Source organism: Bufo bufo, chromosome 1 (genome assembly GCF_905171765.1).
Source record: "Bufo bufo chromosome 1, aBufBuf1.1, whole genome shotgun sequence".
NCBI lineage: Eukaryota > Metazoa > Chordata > Amphibia > Anura > Bufonidae > Bufo > Bufo bufo.
The window spans coordinates 553,642,570-553,661,790 of NC_053389.1; the positions used below are offsets into that span (position 1 = coordinate 553,642,570).

Consider the following 19,221-nt stretch of genomic DNA (forward strand, 5'->3'; position numbering starts at 1 on the left):
TAAAAAATAGTATATTCTCAGCTGTAAAAAAAAAAATGTGTGTGACAAGCTAATTATAAAAGGGTAAGTAATTAATCCATGCTGTAGATGCCTCGGAGAAGAAAGTAAAAGGGTTCTGCTTATATCCCTGCACTGGTAAATAAATGTCATTTAGTCACTGAGTGTAAATAATTAGGAATTATTGTTTCGACTGAACCTGTCTCCCCTCATTAGTAGATTTAAGTAGAAATTGTGGGTTTTGGCCCAAATTACCACTCTCTGTGGTGTGGAGGATCAATCTAATCAAAATTACTTGGATGCCTCAGCTGCTTTATTTGTTTCATAATTCTCGGGTTTGGATACCGCTTACTGTAAGTACTTTTATCAAGTCAATGAGCTCTTCAGGGCACTTCTCTAGTGCAATGATTTGTCTATAAGATCTCCAGTGGCATGAGGCAGATGGGGGGGGGGGGGGGGGGGGGTGTCACTGTCAGACTCTTGGGTATACTTTTTAGCACATGAACTCCAGCACTTTGAAAGTTGGGCTGGAGGTAACAGAGACCCCTAGATTACTCTGTTGCAGAATTACCGGTATATTAAAGATCCTGATTTATATAAGGCTCTAGACCAGGGGTGCACAACCTTTTTTCGGTCTGAGGGCAGCATTACATAGTAACATAGTTTATAAAGCTGAAAAAAAGACATCGGTTCATCCAGTTCGGCCTGTTATCCTGCAAGTTGATCCAGAGGAAGGCAAAAAAAAAAAAACTGTGAGGTAGAAGCCAATTTTTCTCACTTTAATAACTCCATGGATCAACAACCCCTCTCTAGTAGCCATAGCCTGTAATATTATTACACTCCAGAAATACATCCAGGCCCCTCTTGAACTCTAAGTGAATTCACCATCACCACCTCCTCAGGCAGAGAGTTCCATAGTCTCACTGCTCTTACCGTAAAGAATCCTTTTCTATGTTTGTGTACAAACCTTCTTTCCTCCAGACGCAGAGGATGTCCCCTCGTCACAGTCACAGTCCTGGGGATAAATAGCTGATGGGATAGATCTCTGTACTGACCCCTGATATATTTATACATAGTAATTAGATCTCCCCTCAGTCGTCTTTTCACTAAAGTGAATAACCCTAATGTTGATGATCTTTCAGGGTACTGTAGTTGCCCCATTCCAGTTATTACTTTAGTTGCCCTCCTCTGGACCCTCTCCAGCTCTGCTATGTCTGCCTTGTTCACAGGAGCCCAGAACTGTACACAGTACTCCATGTGTGGTCTGACTAGCGATTTGTAAAGTGGTAGGACTATGTTCTTATCACGGGAATCTATGTCCCTTTTGATGCAACCCATTATCTTATTGGCCTTGGCAGCAGCTGCCTGACACTGGTTTTTACAGCTTAGTTTGCGGTTTATCAAAATTCCTATTTCCTTTTCTATGTCCGTGTTATCCAGTGTTTTACCATTTAGTATGTACGGGTGACTTGCATTATTCCTTCACATGTGAAAAACCTTACATTTGTCAGTGTTAAACCTCATCTGCCACTTCTCTGCCCAGGTCTCCAATCTATCCCGATCTATCTGCAGCCGTAAACTGTCCTCTTCTGTGTTAATTACTTTAGGGTACTTTCACACGAGCGTTATTCTTTTCCGGTATTGAGTTCCGTCACAGGGGCTCAATACCGGAAAAAACGCTTCAGTTTTATCCTAATGCATTCTGAATGTGGTATTTTCTCCGGCCAAAATTCCGGAACATTCCGGCATTATTTTCCATTGAAATGTATTAATGCTGGATCCGGTACCAAGTGTTTCCGGAAAAACAGATCTGGTCTCCCGATCTGCGCATGCGCAGACCTTTAAAAATGCAAAAAAAAAAATACCGGATCCGTTTTTCCAGATGACACCGGAGAGACGGATCCGGAATTTCAATGCATTTGTCAGACGGTTCCGCATCTGGATCCGTCTACAAATTATATCCGTTTGCATATGGATTTCCGGATTCGGAAGACAGTTTCAGCAACGGAACTGCCTGCCAGATCCTCAAAACGCAACTGTGAAAGTACCCTTACACAGTTTAGGGTCATCTCCAAAAACTGATATTTTACTGTGCAAGCCTTCTACAAGATCATAAATAAATATTTTGAGGAGAATAACAATAGGGCCCAGTACTGACCCCTGTGGTACCCCACTAGTGACAGTGACCCAATCTGAGTGTGTACCGTTAATCCCATAAGGACCCGCGCCGTACATGTACGGCGCTGGTGGACGTCACTTAAAGGGTTTCTACCATCAGAAATACTGTTATGTAGCTGACTGCTGACATTAGCGATGCGCTAATGTCAGCACTACATAACAGTATGTTTTTTACATTTCTCCCTGCAGCCGTTCTGATAAAATATGCACTTTTATAATATGCTAATGAGCCTCTAGGTGCTATGTGGGTGTAGAATCAGCACCTAGAGGCTCCGTCTACTCACCCTTTATCCCGCCCAGGTCCCCTGTTCTGCCCGCCCCGCTCCTCTTGATTGATGTCACGGTTCGCAGCATCGCTGACCAAATCCCGCGCCTGCGCCGTTCACTTCTGTATTCGGCGCAGGCGCAGTGAGTGAATGATGCGCTCCTGGTGCCGGATTCCTCACTGCTCCTGTGCCGACTACGCCACAGTGAGGAAGCCGGCATCTGGAGAGCGGCCTTCACAGAAGTGAACAGCGCAGGCGCGGGATTTCATCAGCGATGCTGCGAACCGTGACATCAATCAAGAGGAGCGGGGCGGGCAGAACAGGGGACCTGGGCGGGATAATGGGTGAGTAGACGGAGCCTCTAGGTGCTGATTCTATGCCCACATAGCACCTAGAGGCTCATTAGCATATTATAAAAGTGCTTATTTTATCAGAACGGCTGCAGGGAGAAAGGGAAAAAACATACTGTTATGTAGTGCTGACATTAGTACATCGCTAATGTCAGTCAGCTACATAACAGTATATCTGATGGTAGAAACATTTTAAGGACCAGCGCCGTACATGTACGGTGGGCTTATCGGGCGGGTGCAGGAGCTGCGCCCGCTCTATCAGTGGCAGGGGTCCAGCAGTCACTGATGCCGGCGCATTAACCCTCACACTTCCGCGGCCAGCGCTGACCACACCACGTGCGGGTTCCTGCCGGGTGCGGGGTGGCCATCGGGTCCCCGTGCTGCTGTGACGGGGACCCAATGGCAGGGAAGGCAGCCCGATGCCTTCCTTAGGCATCGTGGCTGCCTTCCGGCAGAGCCTGTGAGATCCAGCCCCCTGGATCTCACAGGCAGGAAACTGTAAGTGTATTACACTGTGTAATACATTTAGAGCCAATGCATTACAATACAGAAGTATTGTGATGCATTGTAAAGGAGATCAGACCCCCAAAAGTTGAAGTCCCAGAGTGGGACAAAAAATTTGGTGAAAACCGAAGTTCAAAAAATAAAAGTTTTACAAAAAAATTAAAAGATTCAAGTAAAAAAAAAAAATTTGAAAAAAGGTGACATATTAGGTATAGCCGCGTCTGTATCGACCGGCTCTATAAAAATATCACATGACCTAACCCCTCAGGTGAACACCGTCAAAGAAATAAAATAAAAACTGTGCTAAAAAACAACAACATTTTTTGTCACCTTACATCACTAAAAGTGCAACACAAAGCGATCAAAAAGGCATATGCCCCCCAAAATAGTACCAATCTAACCGTCACCTCATCCTGCTAAAAATGAGCCCCTTCTCTGCCGTCTTGTGTTGCCCCACCTTCTATTAAACTGGACCTGCCTAAAACATGGGGCCAATTTTAATTTTTTATTTTTTTCTAGGGCCACTTTAAGTTCCCAGTCCACCCCTGCATGTCATCAATGCAGGAGCAACAGGGACCACTTAAGTGGCGGTATTGGAGCGGCGGGGGATATAAATGGGTAAATAATGGATGTTGTTTTTTTTTTGTTATACCATGTGTTGCAGTCAAATTTCTGAATATCCTGAAAAATCCATTTCATATTGGCTTTATGATAAATCAGATATACTGCTGTTTTGAAGAGCCAATAGTGTCATGGTGGCACTACATTCTGAATAAAACACTTAAATAAATATTTAGATATCATTCTTAGGAGGCTATAAGCAATGCTATAATTTTATTACGTAACCTTTGGCTGGATGAAATCAGGATAGAATATGCCTCCACAAGGTACTCATAGCGCCAGCCTCAGTGTTCTGCTAGTTGCAAAAAACGGTGTAATTCTTTGATAACCACTGTAACCTTGCTGTAAAGCTGCTAAATTATAATTAATTATCGGCAGTGCTTGTATGCTGGATGTTCTAGAACAGGCATCAAGTAACACAATAATGTTACCCACGTCAAGGCAATACTGACCAGGCTTCACTGTTTAGTAAGTGTAGTGCCAATATCAAATAACGCATATAGTATGTATACTGGGGGGAGGGGGAGGTTCAAAGAACCCAGCAGGGGCGTAGCTATAGGGGGTGCAGAGGTAGCAGTCGCTACCGGGCCCAGGAGCCTGAGGGGCCCAAAGACCCTTGTGCCACATAAGACACTGGCATTATAGAAAATGCATACTGGTCAATTTACACCTCTGCCTGTAGGGAAGAGGTTAGGTCGAGAATTTGGCATGAGGGAGTGCCCATTCAATGTTTGCCTCAGGCAGCACGAAGGCTTCATGCTTCCCTGACCATTTTCCACAAGCACTGAGGAAAGGGGGGCCAAAGCTGAACTCTTGCACTAGGGCCCATGAGCTTTTAGCTACGCCCCTGGAACCCAGTATGATAGGTATGACCACCTTGGAAACTAAAATAATTTGAAATTACAGCTAATAGATGGTGGGGGCAGCATTTTAAAGTGGCAGCAAAGTGGATGAGATTTAAACAAATCTCATTGACGCACTTAATAAAATATTAGAATTTTAGCAAAATATTGGTTTCAACTAAGTACTGAGTAAATGGTCTGAATACTTGTGTCAATGCATTATTTTAGTTTTTCATTTTCAATAAATTAGTAAAAATCCAAATATTCTACTTTCACTTTCTCATTATGGGATGCTGCAAAATGATGGGGAACCCTTTAAAAAAAATTTTTTAGCACAAGGCCGCGACGACCTATTTATCTTTCTATCATACCTATCTATCCATCTATCTATCTCTCCATCTAAGGCTCCATTCACACGTCCGCAAAATGGGTGCGGAACTGGTGCGGACCCATTCATTCTCTATGGGGACGGAATGGATGCGGACAGCACACAGTGTGCTGTCCACATCCGCATTTGCGGAGCGCGGCCCCGATCTTTGGGTCCGCAGCTCCGCAAAAAGATAGAGCATGTCCTATTCTTGTCCGCAGCTGCGGACAAGAATAGGCATTTCTATAGGGGTGCCGGGCAGGTGTGTTGCGGATCCGCAACACACCACGGACATGTAAATGGAGCCTAATAGCCATCTATCCATCTACCTACCTATCCATCCAGCTATCTATCCATCTAATATCTATCTATCTATCTAATATCTATCACTCTCATATCTATCTATCTTAAATCTAAAAGGAAAAAAGCCAGCAGCACTCCAGGTAATGAAGAAAACGTGTGGTTTATTGACCCAAAAATGAAGCGACGTTTCAACAGCTCATTGCTGTCTTTCTCAAGCCTACTGCACATGTGATACAAGCATGTGATATATAGGGACATTGATCAACAAAAGATTAACATCATTTAGGAATATATAAGTAAAAAAACATACATACAGTGATGTCTGTGAATATACAAATTCATATAGAGAACCGCCACAATAAAACAAAGATAATGCATATAAAAACGTAAATTTAGAATACAACATTCTTGTATTACATAAAAAAGATACTAATGAGTGCAGGTGAACCCAATACATAGGTGAAATTAAAAGAACTCACTGTCAGCTGTGTGCCTGTATGCAATCTACATCGCATGTTCAGCGGCGTTCCCATTAACCCACCGCGCATGCGCGGGAGGAACAAGTATCGCGATCCTGACGGCATCCAGATACTGAATGAAAACCACAACAAAGATGGCCGGAATAGCCTCACAGACAATGTGCGCATGTCCAGACCGCAATAGAGGCTGCAGATCAGTCGATACATACTCACAGTTATGTACATGGATACCCGATAGGTATACGGAGCAAAATGTTTATAAAAACTGAAATCAAAAGATAAATATATTCATGAATAGGGTCTAGGACACTGCCAAGCCGCAACCAACTTGGTTTTACATGAATGGTCGCATAATTCAGCGCCTTATCAACCCAATGAAGAAGGCTATACCATTTGAAAATGTCCCTATATATCACATGCTTGTATCACATGTGCAGTAGGCTTGAGAAAGACAGCAATGAGCTGTTGAAACGTCGCTTCATTTTTGGGTCAATAAACCACACGTTTTCTTCATTACCTGGAGTGCTGCTGGCTTTTTTCCTTTTCAATTTACTGGACCGAGGTGCTGGTCCACACTGGCCGGTTGTGCACCCTTCTATCTACAGTGTGCTGCTTCCTCATTTTCCAAAAGTCTATCTTAAATCTATCTATCTATCTATCTATCTATCTATCTATCTATCTATCTATCTATCATCCATCTATCTGTAGGTAACAAGGAAAAAAATACATTTATAACAGTTTCTATTAAAAGTTACAAAATAGGGGGAAGGGGGCGTAATAAAATATTTACCCAGTAATGCAAGCACTGATTTAATCCCTAGAGTTGAAGAGATAAAACTGCATCTGATTATATTTTGATCTTTGTCCTGCATGCTTTCCAAGTGTGAAGCTCATTATTAGTGAATGGATTAAAAGTTGTTGTAATTGGTTTGGTTGTTTTAAGCAAAGTTATTAATAGGGTTCTGCAGCTTAACAGAAACTGGTGTCACTTATTCTATGATAAAATAACTTTTTAGCACACGCTGCATATTGCCTTTCCATCATTCTAAGGTCCATTCACACGTCCGTGGTGTATTGCGGATCCGCAATACACGCGGCCGTCACCCTCATAGAACTGCCTATTCTTGTCCGCGGACAAGAATAGGACATGCTCTATGGAAGTTCGGGGCCGAAGCCCGCAAGTTCGGGGCCACGCTCCGCAAATGCGGAGAGCACATAGTGTGCTCTCCGCATCCATTCCTGCTCCATTGAGAATGAATGCGTCAGCACCCGTTCCTGATATTGCGGAACAGATGCGGACCCATTTGCGGATGTGTGAATGGACCCTAAATCAGATTCTATGTTTGCAACAGCGTCCATAAAATGCTTTTAGTATGGAGATATCAACAGGATGCAGTAAATGTCAACAGATGGATAGAATTCATGCAGACAAGTTAAGTGTACTCAAACCATCACAAAAACCTCAGTCTTATCTATGATTTGTAGGGAACAGTAATTAGGAGTCAATTAGAACAGGGGTGCACAACCTTTTCTGGTTGGGGGGGCCACATTGTCAGCCTGAACCAATTCCAAAGGCTGAAAATAAATGATCACGCCTCCCTCAGTCTTGGTATTTCTGAAGTGTTTAGTGTGGTTATAGCACCATCTAGCGGAGTTAAGTTGTATTACACTTTGTTTTTCCTGCTACAAAGACTACTGCATTGTGGGTGGTTCACTGCATTGTGGGAGTGCAAAGCATCCTGGGAAAGAGAAGTCTCCAGGAAACATCAGCAAAGCTGTCCTACGCATGTCTCCTTCTCAAACTCCACCATCCTTGTAAAAGCATATCTGGTGAGGGATCCACCTTCATTTCTGGGATATTGTGTGTTGTAGAGCTGTTAAGCTAGTTGTAATTGTTACTCAGGGAGTTGTTATTCCTGTTAGCTAGCCATGCAATCTTATGTACCAGCAGCCATTTTACCATGTGCTTCAGTGTTAATGTAATGTTATAGTACATGCTATGCTTAATACTTATACATGTTATTTGTATTCTTGTAGTATTACCATACTTGTACAATCTCTCACCAATAAACAAGTTAGACTACAAAGAACAGTCCTCTTATTTGTAAGACAGGAATGGTTTATGCTGAATGTCAGACTGCACACTGTGTGAACGTGTAAGAAGACATAACAGTAAAACAGATTCTAGTCAACAGCGATAGTGGATCTGACTATACGGAGCCGCCATCACACACGCGGTCCTGCGTACAAGGTTGCAGCGGCTGCCATAAAGTCACAAGAACAGACTTCCAGGACGCCATAAGAGACTTTCTTGTAGTGAGGAGTTAGATCTCTTGGTAAAGTGTCTTAGAAGCTAGTCTGCTGAACACACCAAAAGAGTCAGAGACATTAACATAAACGATCCTGTCAAAGGCCTAAAGATGGTGTGGGAAAGACTTGATGAGTGTTATGAGTCAAAAGAAGCTATAGAAAATGCTTTATATAAGAGAATTGATAATTTTCCCAGAATAGTGGGTAGGGGTTACCAGAAGCTCAGGGAACTCAGTGACTTGTTAATAGAGGTACAGGTTGCTCAGGCAGAAGGAGATCTGCCAGGGTTTACACTCCTGGACACCGCCAGAGGTGTCAATCCGATTATCCAAAAACTCCCTTATAATCTACAGGAGAAGTGGATCACACATGGTTCTCATTATAAAACAGGCTCATAATGTACCATTTCTCCCCTTTGTGGTGTTTGTAGACTTTGTAACTGAACAGGCAAGGATCAGAAATGATCCCAGTTTTGACTTTACTCTTGTCCCACTACCCCATGTCTCATAAAACCAGTGGCAGTCCACAAAACTAATGTTGCCTCCACAGGTTCTTCTTATAGGCCGTTTAAGTCTTCTCAAGAAGAGAACATACCCAAAGATCTTACCAAACAACGCCCCCTGCACAAGAAACCCCATTCTCTACTAAAATGCAGAGCCTTCAGGGAGAAGTCTTTAAAGGACCGCAAAGAATTCCTCAATGAAAACAACATCTGCTTCAGGTGCTGCACTACAACATCGCACTTCGCCAGGAATTGTAAGGTCAGTGTGACATGCACAGAATGCAGTAGCGCAGAACACAACACTGCTTTACACCCTGGACCACCCTCTCAGGTATCATCCCAAGCAGAGAAGCATGACGGGAAGCAGACAGACACTTACATTGACACCGCAGTAGTCACTTCTTACTGTACAGAGATCTGTAAAGAACTTGCAGGAGGGAAGTCCTGCTAAAAAAATCTGCCTTGACAGAGTTTATCCAGTCGGCCACCGAGATAAGGCGATCAAGGTATATGCAATCTTAGATGATCAAAGCAACAGGTCTTTAGCTAAATCCACCCTCCTCAACACCTTCAACCTCGTAGGGCCTGGTTTTCCCTACTCCTTAAGGACATGTGCTGGTACCGTTGAGACGGCGGGGAGGAAGACAACTGGGTACAAAGTAGAGTCCATAGATGGTCAGACCTGCTTGTCCCTGCCAACCATACTGGAGTGCAATCACATTCCTGACAACCGGTCAGAGATACCTACACCAGAGGTAGTGACATACCACCCCCACCTGAGGCGCATAGCTGACCGGATACCATAACTGGACCCAGAAGCCTCGATAATCTTACTCCTTGGAAGAGACATACTACGAGTTCATAAGGCTAGAGGGCAGATTAACGGTCCCCAAAATGGTCCATACGCCCAGAGACTTGACTTAGGATGGGTCATCATAGGAGACGTCTGCCTAGGAGGAGCACACAAGCCGACCTCAGTCGACCGTATGCTCACCAACACACTTGAAAATGGACGTCCTTCCCTATTTCAGCCATGTCAGAGCAGTTTCCTGATAAAAGAATTGCCAGACAGAGCTCCTGTGCCTTGTCCTTTCACAGATCCCTCCTGTGAAGACCATGCCTGCGATGGTGAGCAAGATCACTTAGGGTGCACAGTCTTTCACAGGACAAGAGAAGACAACAGGGTCGTTCTTGGATATCATGGATCAAGGAATAGTAAAAGACAAGTCAAAAAGCTGGGTCGCACCTTTACCATTTAAACTCCAGAGACAACGCTTACCTAACAAAGAACTTGTCTACAGTCGATATCTCCCTCAAGCACAAACTTTGAGGACACCAGAGGCGAAAGAACATTTCTTTACCTTCATGGAAAGAATATTTCAGAACAACCATGCAGAAATGGCACCCACGCTCCAAGACTCTGAGGAGTGTTGGTACTTACCCATATTTGGCATGTATCATCTTAAAAAACCAGGGCAGATACGAATAGTATTCGACTCGAGCGCCAGGTGTGAAGGCGTCTCGCTAAACAATGTTTTACTGTCTGGTCCAGACCTCAACAGACTTCTGGAGGTACTTCTACGCTTCCGCAGAGATTCCGTAGCATTTATGTCCGACATACAAGAGATGTTCCACTGCTTTCTCGTCAAGGAAGAACACAGAAACTACTTGAGGTTCTTCTGGTACCGCAACAACGACCCCAATGAAGACATTGTAGCGTACCGAATGAGAGTGCACATCTTCGGAAACAGTCTTCCCCTTCCGTCGCTATCTATGGTTTCAGACATTCAGCCCGAGAGGGTATAGCAAAGTATGGGTCAGAACATTTGTGGAAAAAGATTTCTATGTGGACGACTGTTTGCAATCCACACCCACGAACGAGAATGCAATCAGTCTCCTGAAAAGGGCTCAAGAAATGCTCGCTCTATCTAATTTGAGGTTGCACAAAATCGCCTCCAACAGCCGTGAGTTAATGGAGGCATTCTCACCCCAAGACCATTCAAGTGATCTAAAGGACTTGGATCTTAGTACCGACTCCCTTCCCATGCAGCGGAGCCTCGGTATGCTCTGGGATTTAAAGGCAGACATATTCACCTTCCAAATCAGCAAGGAAGAAAATCCCTTCACACGTAGAGGAGTTCTGTCCACCATAAACAACTTATAAGATCCTCTGGGATTCGTAGCACCTGTTACCATCCATGGTAAAATGATGTTAAGAGACTTCACCACAAAACATCTGATTGGGAGGATCAGTTTCCCATTGAGAAAAAGGAGCTGTGGACAGGTTGGAAGAAGTCTCTCGAAGCTTCGACCAGCCTTTATGTGGCACAACCATATGCTTCCGTGCCATCTACTGAAGTCAAGATGCAAAGACTATATATCATCTGTGATGCTTCAGTCAAGGCAATTGCTGCCGTAGCATACCTAAAGACCATTGAAGTCAAAGAACGATGCCATATAGGGTTTGTCATGAGCCAGACCAAACTGGCGCCACTCCGCGAACACACGATACCCAGACTGGAACTTTGCGCTGCTGTGCTTGCAGTGGAGTTAGCTGAACTTATAACAACAGGAATGAAACTGGAAATCGAGGAAGTCGAGTTTTACATGGACAGCAAGGTAGTCCTAGGATATATTTTCAACTAAACCCTTTTACGTCTATGTCAGCAATCGGGTGTTAAGGATCAGGAGATCCTCTTGTCCTAAACAGTAGCACTACGTGCCTACACAGCATAATTCTGTGGACCACACGACTAGATCCGTTGCACCAAGCCACCTTGAGGACACAAAGGCATTGCGGGAGTGCAAAGTATCCTGGGAAAGAGAAGTCGCCAGTCTCCAGGACACATCAGCAGAGCTGTCCTATGCATGTCTCCTTCTCAAACTCCACCATCCTTGTAAAAGCATATCTGGTGAGAGATCTACCTTCATTTCTGCGATATTGTGTGTTGCAGAGCTGTTCAGCTAGTTGTAATTGTTACTCAGGGAGTTGTTATTACTGTTAGCTAGCAATGCAATCTTATGTACAGGCAGCCATTTTACCATGTGCTTCAGTTTAAGGGTCCATTCACACATTCGTAGGTGCTTTGCGGATCTGCAATTTAAGTTTACGCAAAACACGGACACCGGCAATGCGCGTTCCGCCGGCACTATAATAGAAAATGCCTTTTCTTGTCCGCAGTTGCGGATAAGAATAGGACATGCTCTATTTTTTTTCGGGAATGGAATTGCGGATCCGGAAGAGCGGATCCAGAAATGCGGACAGCCCATAGCATCCGTTCCGGCCCCATTGAAAATGAATCGGTCCGCAAAATCCTGAATTTTTTTCGGACGTCTGAATGGACCCTTAATGTAATGTTATAGTACATGCTATGCTTAATACTTATACATGTTATTTGTATTCTTGTAGCTTTACCACACTTGTACAATCCCTCACTCATGCGCATCGCGCAGAGAGTACAACCTGTTGACCAATAAACAAGTTAGACTACAAAGAACAGTCCTCTTATTTGAAAGACAGGAATAGTTTATGCTGAATGTCAGACTGCACACTGTGTGAACGTGTAAGAAGACAGAACAATAAAACTTAAAGGGGTATTACCAATTGAAATGCTATATTTATGGCATATTGAACATATAGTATATATCATCCATGTCTAGTTACACTTCTAGTACTTCCATCTAATGGGAGAATACATGAAAGATACCTGTGAGCAGCCACAAGACATAGACATACATGTTTGTTACAAGAGGATTGGGGGCCTCAGAGAATGGTATTGAGGGCCACAGGTTGTGCACCCCTGAATTAGAAGAACCACATACAATTCCTAAAGCTTGGTGCAGTAGCTCAGATTCAATGCAGGCATGTGTTGTATTGCCTCGGATCTACCCCTTTTAAATCTGTAAACCTGTAAGAGGAGGAACCCAAAGGGTTTGCTTATAGTCTGTAATTATGACCTCACAGGTCTGCAATGGAGTTGTGTACACAAAAACGCAAAAGTATTTAAATCAGGGCTGGAAAAATCCCAGGCGCCAGGTCGCCATGGCGACCAGGAATTTGGTCCTGGCGCTTGGGTATTTGTCAGCCCGTTTTCAAAGATGCGCTCTCTGCGCGCACCATGGTTTCCTGAGCCGGCAAAGTGGAGAAGGAGAGGAGTCCCTCCCTTCCCACTGTGCGCGGCTGCCGCTGACCACCAATGAGAACAGAGTAGGAGGAGGAGGGGAGGGACTGTGGCCACTGAGCCACCAATGAATGCATGAATACCAATGTGCCGGCCATATCCCGGCCCCTATGACTGCACGCTGTCATCCGCTCGATTAACCCCTCAGTTGAGGGGTTAATCGCGCGGATCACAGCGTCCTGTCAGAGGTCAGGTGCCGGGAATGTTTGTCTGCATTGGTGGCAGTGGGCGATCGGTTACCATGACAGCCAGGAGTCACGCTACTGAAGTCCTGGCTGCGATGGTATGTTAGTGAGCAGCATTATACTCACGTGCTCCGTGGCCGCCGGGCGCTCCTTCTTCTGTCTGTGCGGCTCATTGCTAATGCTTATAGCATTAGCAATGCGCCGCACAGACCTATGAGAAGAAGGAGCTCCCGGCGATCACGGCGCACGTGAGTATAATGCTGCTCACTAACATACCATCGCAGCCAGGACTTCAGTAGCGTCCTGGCTGCCATGGTAACCGATCGGAGCCCCAGCATTACACTGCTGGGACTCCAATCAGAACTGCCCACTGCCACCAAAGATGGGGGGGGGGGGGGGGAGGGGGACCCTGTGGCCACTGCCACCAATGATTAATACTGGGGAGGGAGGGGGGGTGGGTTTGTTACCAGAGGGGGCTTATAAGAGGGAGAGGCTGATCAGAGGGGGGGGGGGGGCTGATCAGAGGCTGGAGGGGCTGATCAGAGGCTGGAGGGGCTGATCAGAGGCTGGAGGGGCTGATCAGAGGCTGGAGTGGCTGATCAGAGGCTGGAGGGGCTTTTCAGAGGCTGGGGGGCACATGATAGGCTGGCTGCCATGGTCAGCTCCCTGCTGTTGTGTGCACAAAGCACAGGGCAGCAGGGAGAGTGTAAAGTCCTATTCACCCTAATAGAGCTCTATTAGGGTGAATATGACAAGGGTTCTAGCCCTTAAAGAGGACCTTTCACCTGTATAAACTATGTGAACTGAGTATGCTGACATGTAGAGCGGCGCCCGGGGATCTCACTGCACTTACTATTATCCCCGGGCGCTGCTCCGTTCTCCCGTTATAGGCTCCGGTACCTTTGCTTTTTAAGTTATAGTAGGCGGGTCTTCCCTTGTCCTGTGGGCGTCTCCTTCTCCAAGGCTGCAGCGCTGGCCAATCGCAGCGCACAGCTCACAGCCTGGGAGAAAAAAACCTCTCAGGCTGTGAGCTGTGCGCTGAGATTGGACAGCGCTACAGCCTAGGAGAAGGAGACGCCCACAGGACAAAGGAAGACCCGCCTACTATAACTTAAGGAGCAAAGGTACCGGAGCCTATAACGGGAGAACGGAGCGGCGCCCGGGGATAATAGTAGGTGCAGTGAGATCCCCGGGCGCCGCTCTATATGGCAGCATACTCAGTTCACATAGTTTATACAGGTGAAAGGTCCTCTTTAAGGAGGCTAATAGTTATTAAATAAAAAGTAAAAAAAAAGTTTAAACCCCCCCCCCCCCCCCAATATAGAAAACAATATATCGCGATATATATCGCATATCGCACATGCTTAAAATTATATCGCAATATAGATTTTATGATGCGGCTCCGCCTGGCTCCTAACTTTTTTAGCTGGCTCCTAGATTCCAAGGAAATTTGTCAAGCCCTGATTTAAATAAAGGCTATGTATGTATGCTATGTATGAGTGGTATGCTTGGTTCTGCACCACCCACTCATGTGCACAGAATACCCCAAATTCCACTAACACTTGTATTGCATCATAATTGACAATGAGTGATGTCCTCAAGGAGAGTGTTATTACCTCATTAGGGAGATAAATCTCCCTGGTCAACCCTTGTAGACCAAGAGGCAGTACAGAGAGCCTGATTACAAAGAGCCCCTGAGCATGCTTATATTACAGCACAGGGTAAGAAACAGAAAAGCGAGCTGACCCTCCTACAGGCTGAGGAACACAGTTGCAATTTCCAGCAGGAAAAAGCACCATATTTAATGGGGGAAATTTATCCTGAGAGCACTTATCTGAAGTCAGTTTTTGCTTGAGTCTACGCTGGGCTACTTTCTGACAAATTTATCAAACGCCATAGGATGTTTGTTAAATTTGGTGCCTCATTAAACCTACCACTTTTGCCTAGAAATGCTACTGCGGTATTTATGTGTCAACCCACACTGGAGAGAGGTTGCAACTCTTTTTTAAAAAAAGTCTCAGTGATAAATCTGGAGCAAAACTAATTACCACATAACCAAGCCGACATTTCCCACCCACTTTTCAAAACTGGTGTAAAAGACATTTTTGTGCAAGTGGGCCCCAAAACTCACAAAGCCCTATTCAGGAGGTAACAACTGATTACCTATCCTTAGAATACTGCCCCAATATCAGTGGGGGTGTTGGATTCCCACCAATCAGCTGTTCAGGGGTAGTTCCAGTGCTAGAACTACACAGCTCTGTCCATTGTGTATGGGGCAGCACTCCACCCATTCACCTCAATAGGAGTGACACTGAAGTAAGCTGCTCCATCCATGACACAGTGGATGGAGCTGTGTAGTTCTGGCACTGGAGCTACTCCAGAACATCTTGAACAGCGGGAGGGGAGGGGGGTTCAGACCCCCACCAATCTGGTATTGATAACCTACCCTAAGGATTCCCATCTATGACATCTTCCTCATATTTACTTAAAGAAGCACTCCCATCGTTTCTCTCAAAACCTTAAGTTATGTCTACAAGTATGTCAATACAGTTCTTGCTGTTGCTTCATCCCTGCCAAAAGTCTGCTTTCTAGTTTTCCTGCGCTGGTCTGCCATCTGTATCCGCCTTTTCTCACTACTATATTCATTAAAAATGGCTCCTGCTCTTTCAAAATGCAAGTGGGCCCAAAAACTCACAAAGCCCTATTCTGTGACTTTTTGATGACAGAATTCTGGGGTGCAGGGTGTGATAAATCCTCTCAATCTGTTTAGCTGCTTGACGGAGAATACTGATAAATGTAATTTCTTTCTAGGGCAACTTCAAACGTTGCAGATTACACGCGCTTTTCCTATGCAGATTTTACTGCAGAAAAACCGCAGTGGTAATGCATTATCAGCAAAATAAATGAAATTTGATAAATCTCATGTACACTTTGGGGAACTTTTATTAAGACATCCCAGTCTTAGTCCTTCTGCACGGTCAGAGGCGCAGGCCACTACATAACTTTAGCGCTTCCTCCAGCAGGCTGTGCAACATACTAAAATCTGTGCCAAATAGTCGCCAAAAACTGGTGTGGAAAATGATAAATGAGACAGGCCTGCCGGCCCGCCCTCTTCCTCGCCCACACCTCGCCTCCTTTTCTCTGTACTCGGGAGAAAAAGGATTTTGCCACAAATAACCGCTGCAACAAAATCTGCGAGAGTAATACACCAAAAAGTGGCATATAATTCCTAATAAAAGTCCCTCTTTTTGTATATGTTCTGAGTGGAAATTGAACTGCTGTGCCGTTTTTGAAATCCGTAGCATGTCAGTTGTTTCTATGGATTTTTAGTGCATTGCAAAGGTTGAGAGCAGGGCAAATCGGAAAATTCAAGCAGAAATTCTGTTTGAAAACCAGTAACCATGTGCAGGTAGCCTTAAAGAAAACCTTTCACTGGTCCTGACATTACAATGTGACTGCCTGGCAGTGTAGGGCTTGGATCAGAGGATGTATGTGCACTAATTTTGTTTCAGATACGCTGCTCTGTTCCCCTGCTGTGCCCCCTGTTCTGGTTTCCCTCCCTGTATGCTAATCCATACCATCGGTACAGGGAGGAGGAGACGGCCGTGTTTCTCAGGGGACGTCTCCTTCTCCCTGGCTGTGAGCGGTCCAATCACAGCGGACCACGTCACCCATTGAGAAAAAAGAGCTCACCTTCTCCCTGGCTGTGACGCAGCACACTATAATGTCCTAATATGTCATTATGTCATAATATTGTAATGTCAGGACCAGTGAAAGGTCCTCTTTCAGAAACATGTATGTATTCAAAATGTCATTTTGTCATGGTCACAAAAAATTGTCGTTTTTTTTTCCATGCAGCATAGGTGCATAGAGGAGCGAGAAGTATAATTTAAATGTTTTAGGTTAAGTTCTAGACCTTGCAATTTGCTGCGGTTTTACAAGCGGTAGCATCTAGGTCTTACACACTGTATATGTGAACGTGATTTATAACATTCAGGTTTGCATTCTTAGACTGTGGGCACCGTCCCAATTAACTGAAGTCTCAAGCCGACACTCACCTTTGCAATTTCATCAATAAAACACACATGGGACACTGGGTCTCTTTTCTTTGTTAAAACCTTCTGGAGATGTTGCACCTGTAAGACACATTGTATATTAGGCCATGTTCTCGGTCAGTTCAGACAATATGACAGTAGAAAACATTGTAACCGTTATTTTACCTGGACACAGGAGGCATAAATTTGATCCATTAGTTTTTCCATATTTGTCCAAAGGGCTGCACGAAATGCTGCTGTGTTCCCTGGCTGAGGCATAGCTGCACGACCTGGGGCACCTAACAAGACAAAAAGCTCTTTAGTTTTCTTTTTATATTGTATATACAATTAAAACTGTACACAAACTACATCCTTATGAAATAACGTCCCAATAATCCTTGTTATGTCGATTCCAGGCTTTCAACCTCTGGTGTATGTACTGCTACAGTAGTACACGTCATGTGTCTGAGGCATTTACACTGTCCTCAGATTGTGCTTCATAGGCTTGTGCCCGCTCAGTATGAAACTGTAGGTAGTCCATACTGAATTGATACAACACTATTCCTCCTACTACTTTTTTGGGGTTCAATTTTGGTTTCAACTGAAAAAACATGTGCAAAAGTGCATCAGGTCTTCACTATCTGAACTACATGACTTACACAGTCAACGACTTTTTGAAGGCTCAGCTGACTGCAAACAAGGCCGTATATAGCTGCATAGTTGGTGGTGTAAGATGCATTTTTTAACCAAAATATTCTTTTATGTTAAAATAGTCCAAAATCAGTGTTATAAAAAACAAAAATACATATATAAAAGCTGACGACAGGAATTCAGCAAAAAAAAAATGAAAATGACATTTCAATGCACAGACATTTCAAAAGCAGTCAGGTAGGTGGATATGTAGACAGAAAACTCTTGTAACGTGAGTGTGGGCAGATAAAAAAGATAAATAGGTTTACCCTGATGATTTAATGAGGACGGTGTTGACAGCTTTCTCATTTCCCCTTATTTGTCTATTACATACAGTTGAAACCAGAAGTTTACATACACTATATAAAAAGACACATATGCATGTTTTTCTCAATATCGGACACAAAATCTGAATAAACCTTCCCTGTTTTTGGTCAATTAGGATTATCATAATTATTATTATTTGCCAAATGCCAGAATAATGAGAGATAGAGAGAATGTTTTAAGGCATTTTTATTACTTTCTGCAAAGTCAAAAGTTTACATACATTTCATTAAAATTTGGTACCATTGCCCTTAAACTGTATGACTTGGGTCAAACGTTTTGGATATCCTTCCACAAGCTTCTCACAATAGTTGGTCGGAATTTGGGCCCCTTCCTCCTGACAAAACTGGTGTAACTGAGCCATGCTTGTTGGTCGCCTTGCTCGCACCTGTGTTTCAGCTTTGCCCATAAATTTTCAATAGGGTTGAGATCAGGGCTTTGTGATGGCCACTCCAAAACATTGACTTTGTTATCCTTGAGCCACTTTGTAACCAGTTTGGCAGTATGCTTCGGGTCATTGTCCATTTGGAAGACCCATTTCCGCCCAAGCTTTAACTTCCTGGCTGAAGTCTTGATATGTTGCTTCAGTATTTCCACATAGTCTTCTTTCCTCATGATGCCATCTATTTTGTGAAGTGCACCAGTCCCTCCTGCAGCAAAACAACCCCAAAACATGATGCTGCCACCCCAGTGTTTCACAGTTGGGATGGTGTTCTTAGGCTTCCAAGCTTCTCCCTTTTTCCTCCAAACGTAACGATGGTCATTATGGCGAAAAAGTAAAATTTTAGTTTCGTCAGACCACAAGACATGTCTCCAAAAATGTAGGTCTTTGATCCTGTGTGCATTTGCAAACATTAATCTGGATTTTTATGGATTCCCACCAATCAGCTGTTGAGGAGTAGTTCCAGTGCTAGAACTACACAGTTCTCTCCATTGTGTATGGGGCAGCACTCCTCCCATTCACTTATTATGTTTAATTTCCTAATATAAAGGGTCTTATAGAATAGCTAACATAGATCTATGCATTTGCTGGTTGTTTAATTTTTCTATTAGGTGTAACCTATGTGACTTGATCTAGTCATGTGACC

At 44.2% G+C, this 19,221-nt stretch overlaps 1 protein-coding gene across 4 annotated transcripts in view; it reads right to left on the bottom strand.

The window, feature by feature from the left end:
• COG5 (component of oligomeric golgi complex 5) overlaps nucleotides 1–19,221 on the bottom strand; it is a 413,671-nt gene that overhangs the window by 149,136 nt on the left and 245,314 nt on the right. For all 4 annotated transcript variants that reach the window (XM_040412854.1, XM_040412847.1, XM_040412840.1 and 1 more), the window contains exons 9-10: nucleotides 17,306–17,418; nucleotides 17,144–17,221 (exon numbers count right to left, since the gene is read on the bottom strand). In XM_040412854.1, coding sequence (XP_040268788.1) covers nucleotides 17,144–17,221; nucleotides 17,306–17,418 — 191 coding nt within the window. The remainder of the gene's footprint in view (nucleotides 1–17,143; nucleotides 17,222–17,305; nucleotides 17,419–19,221) is intronic.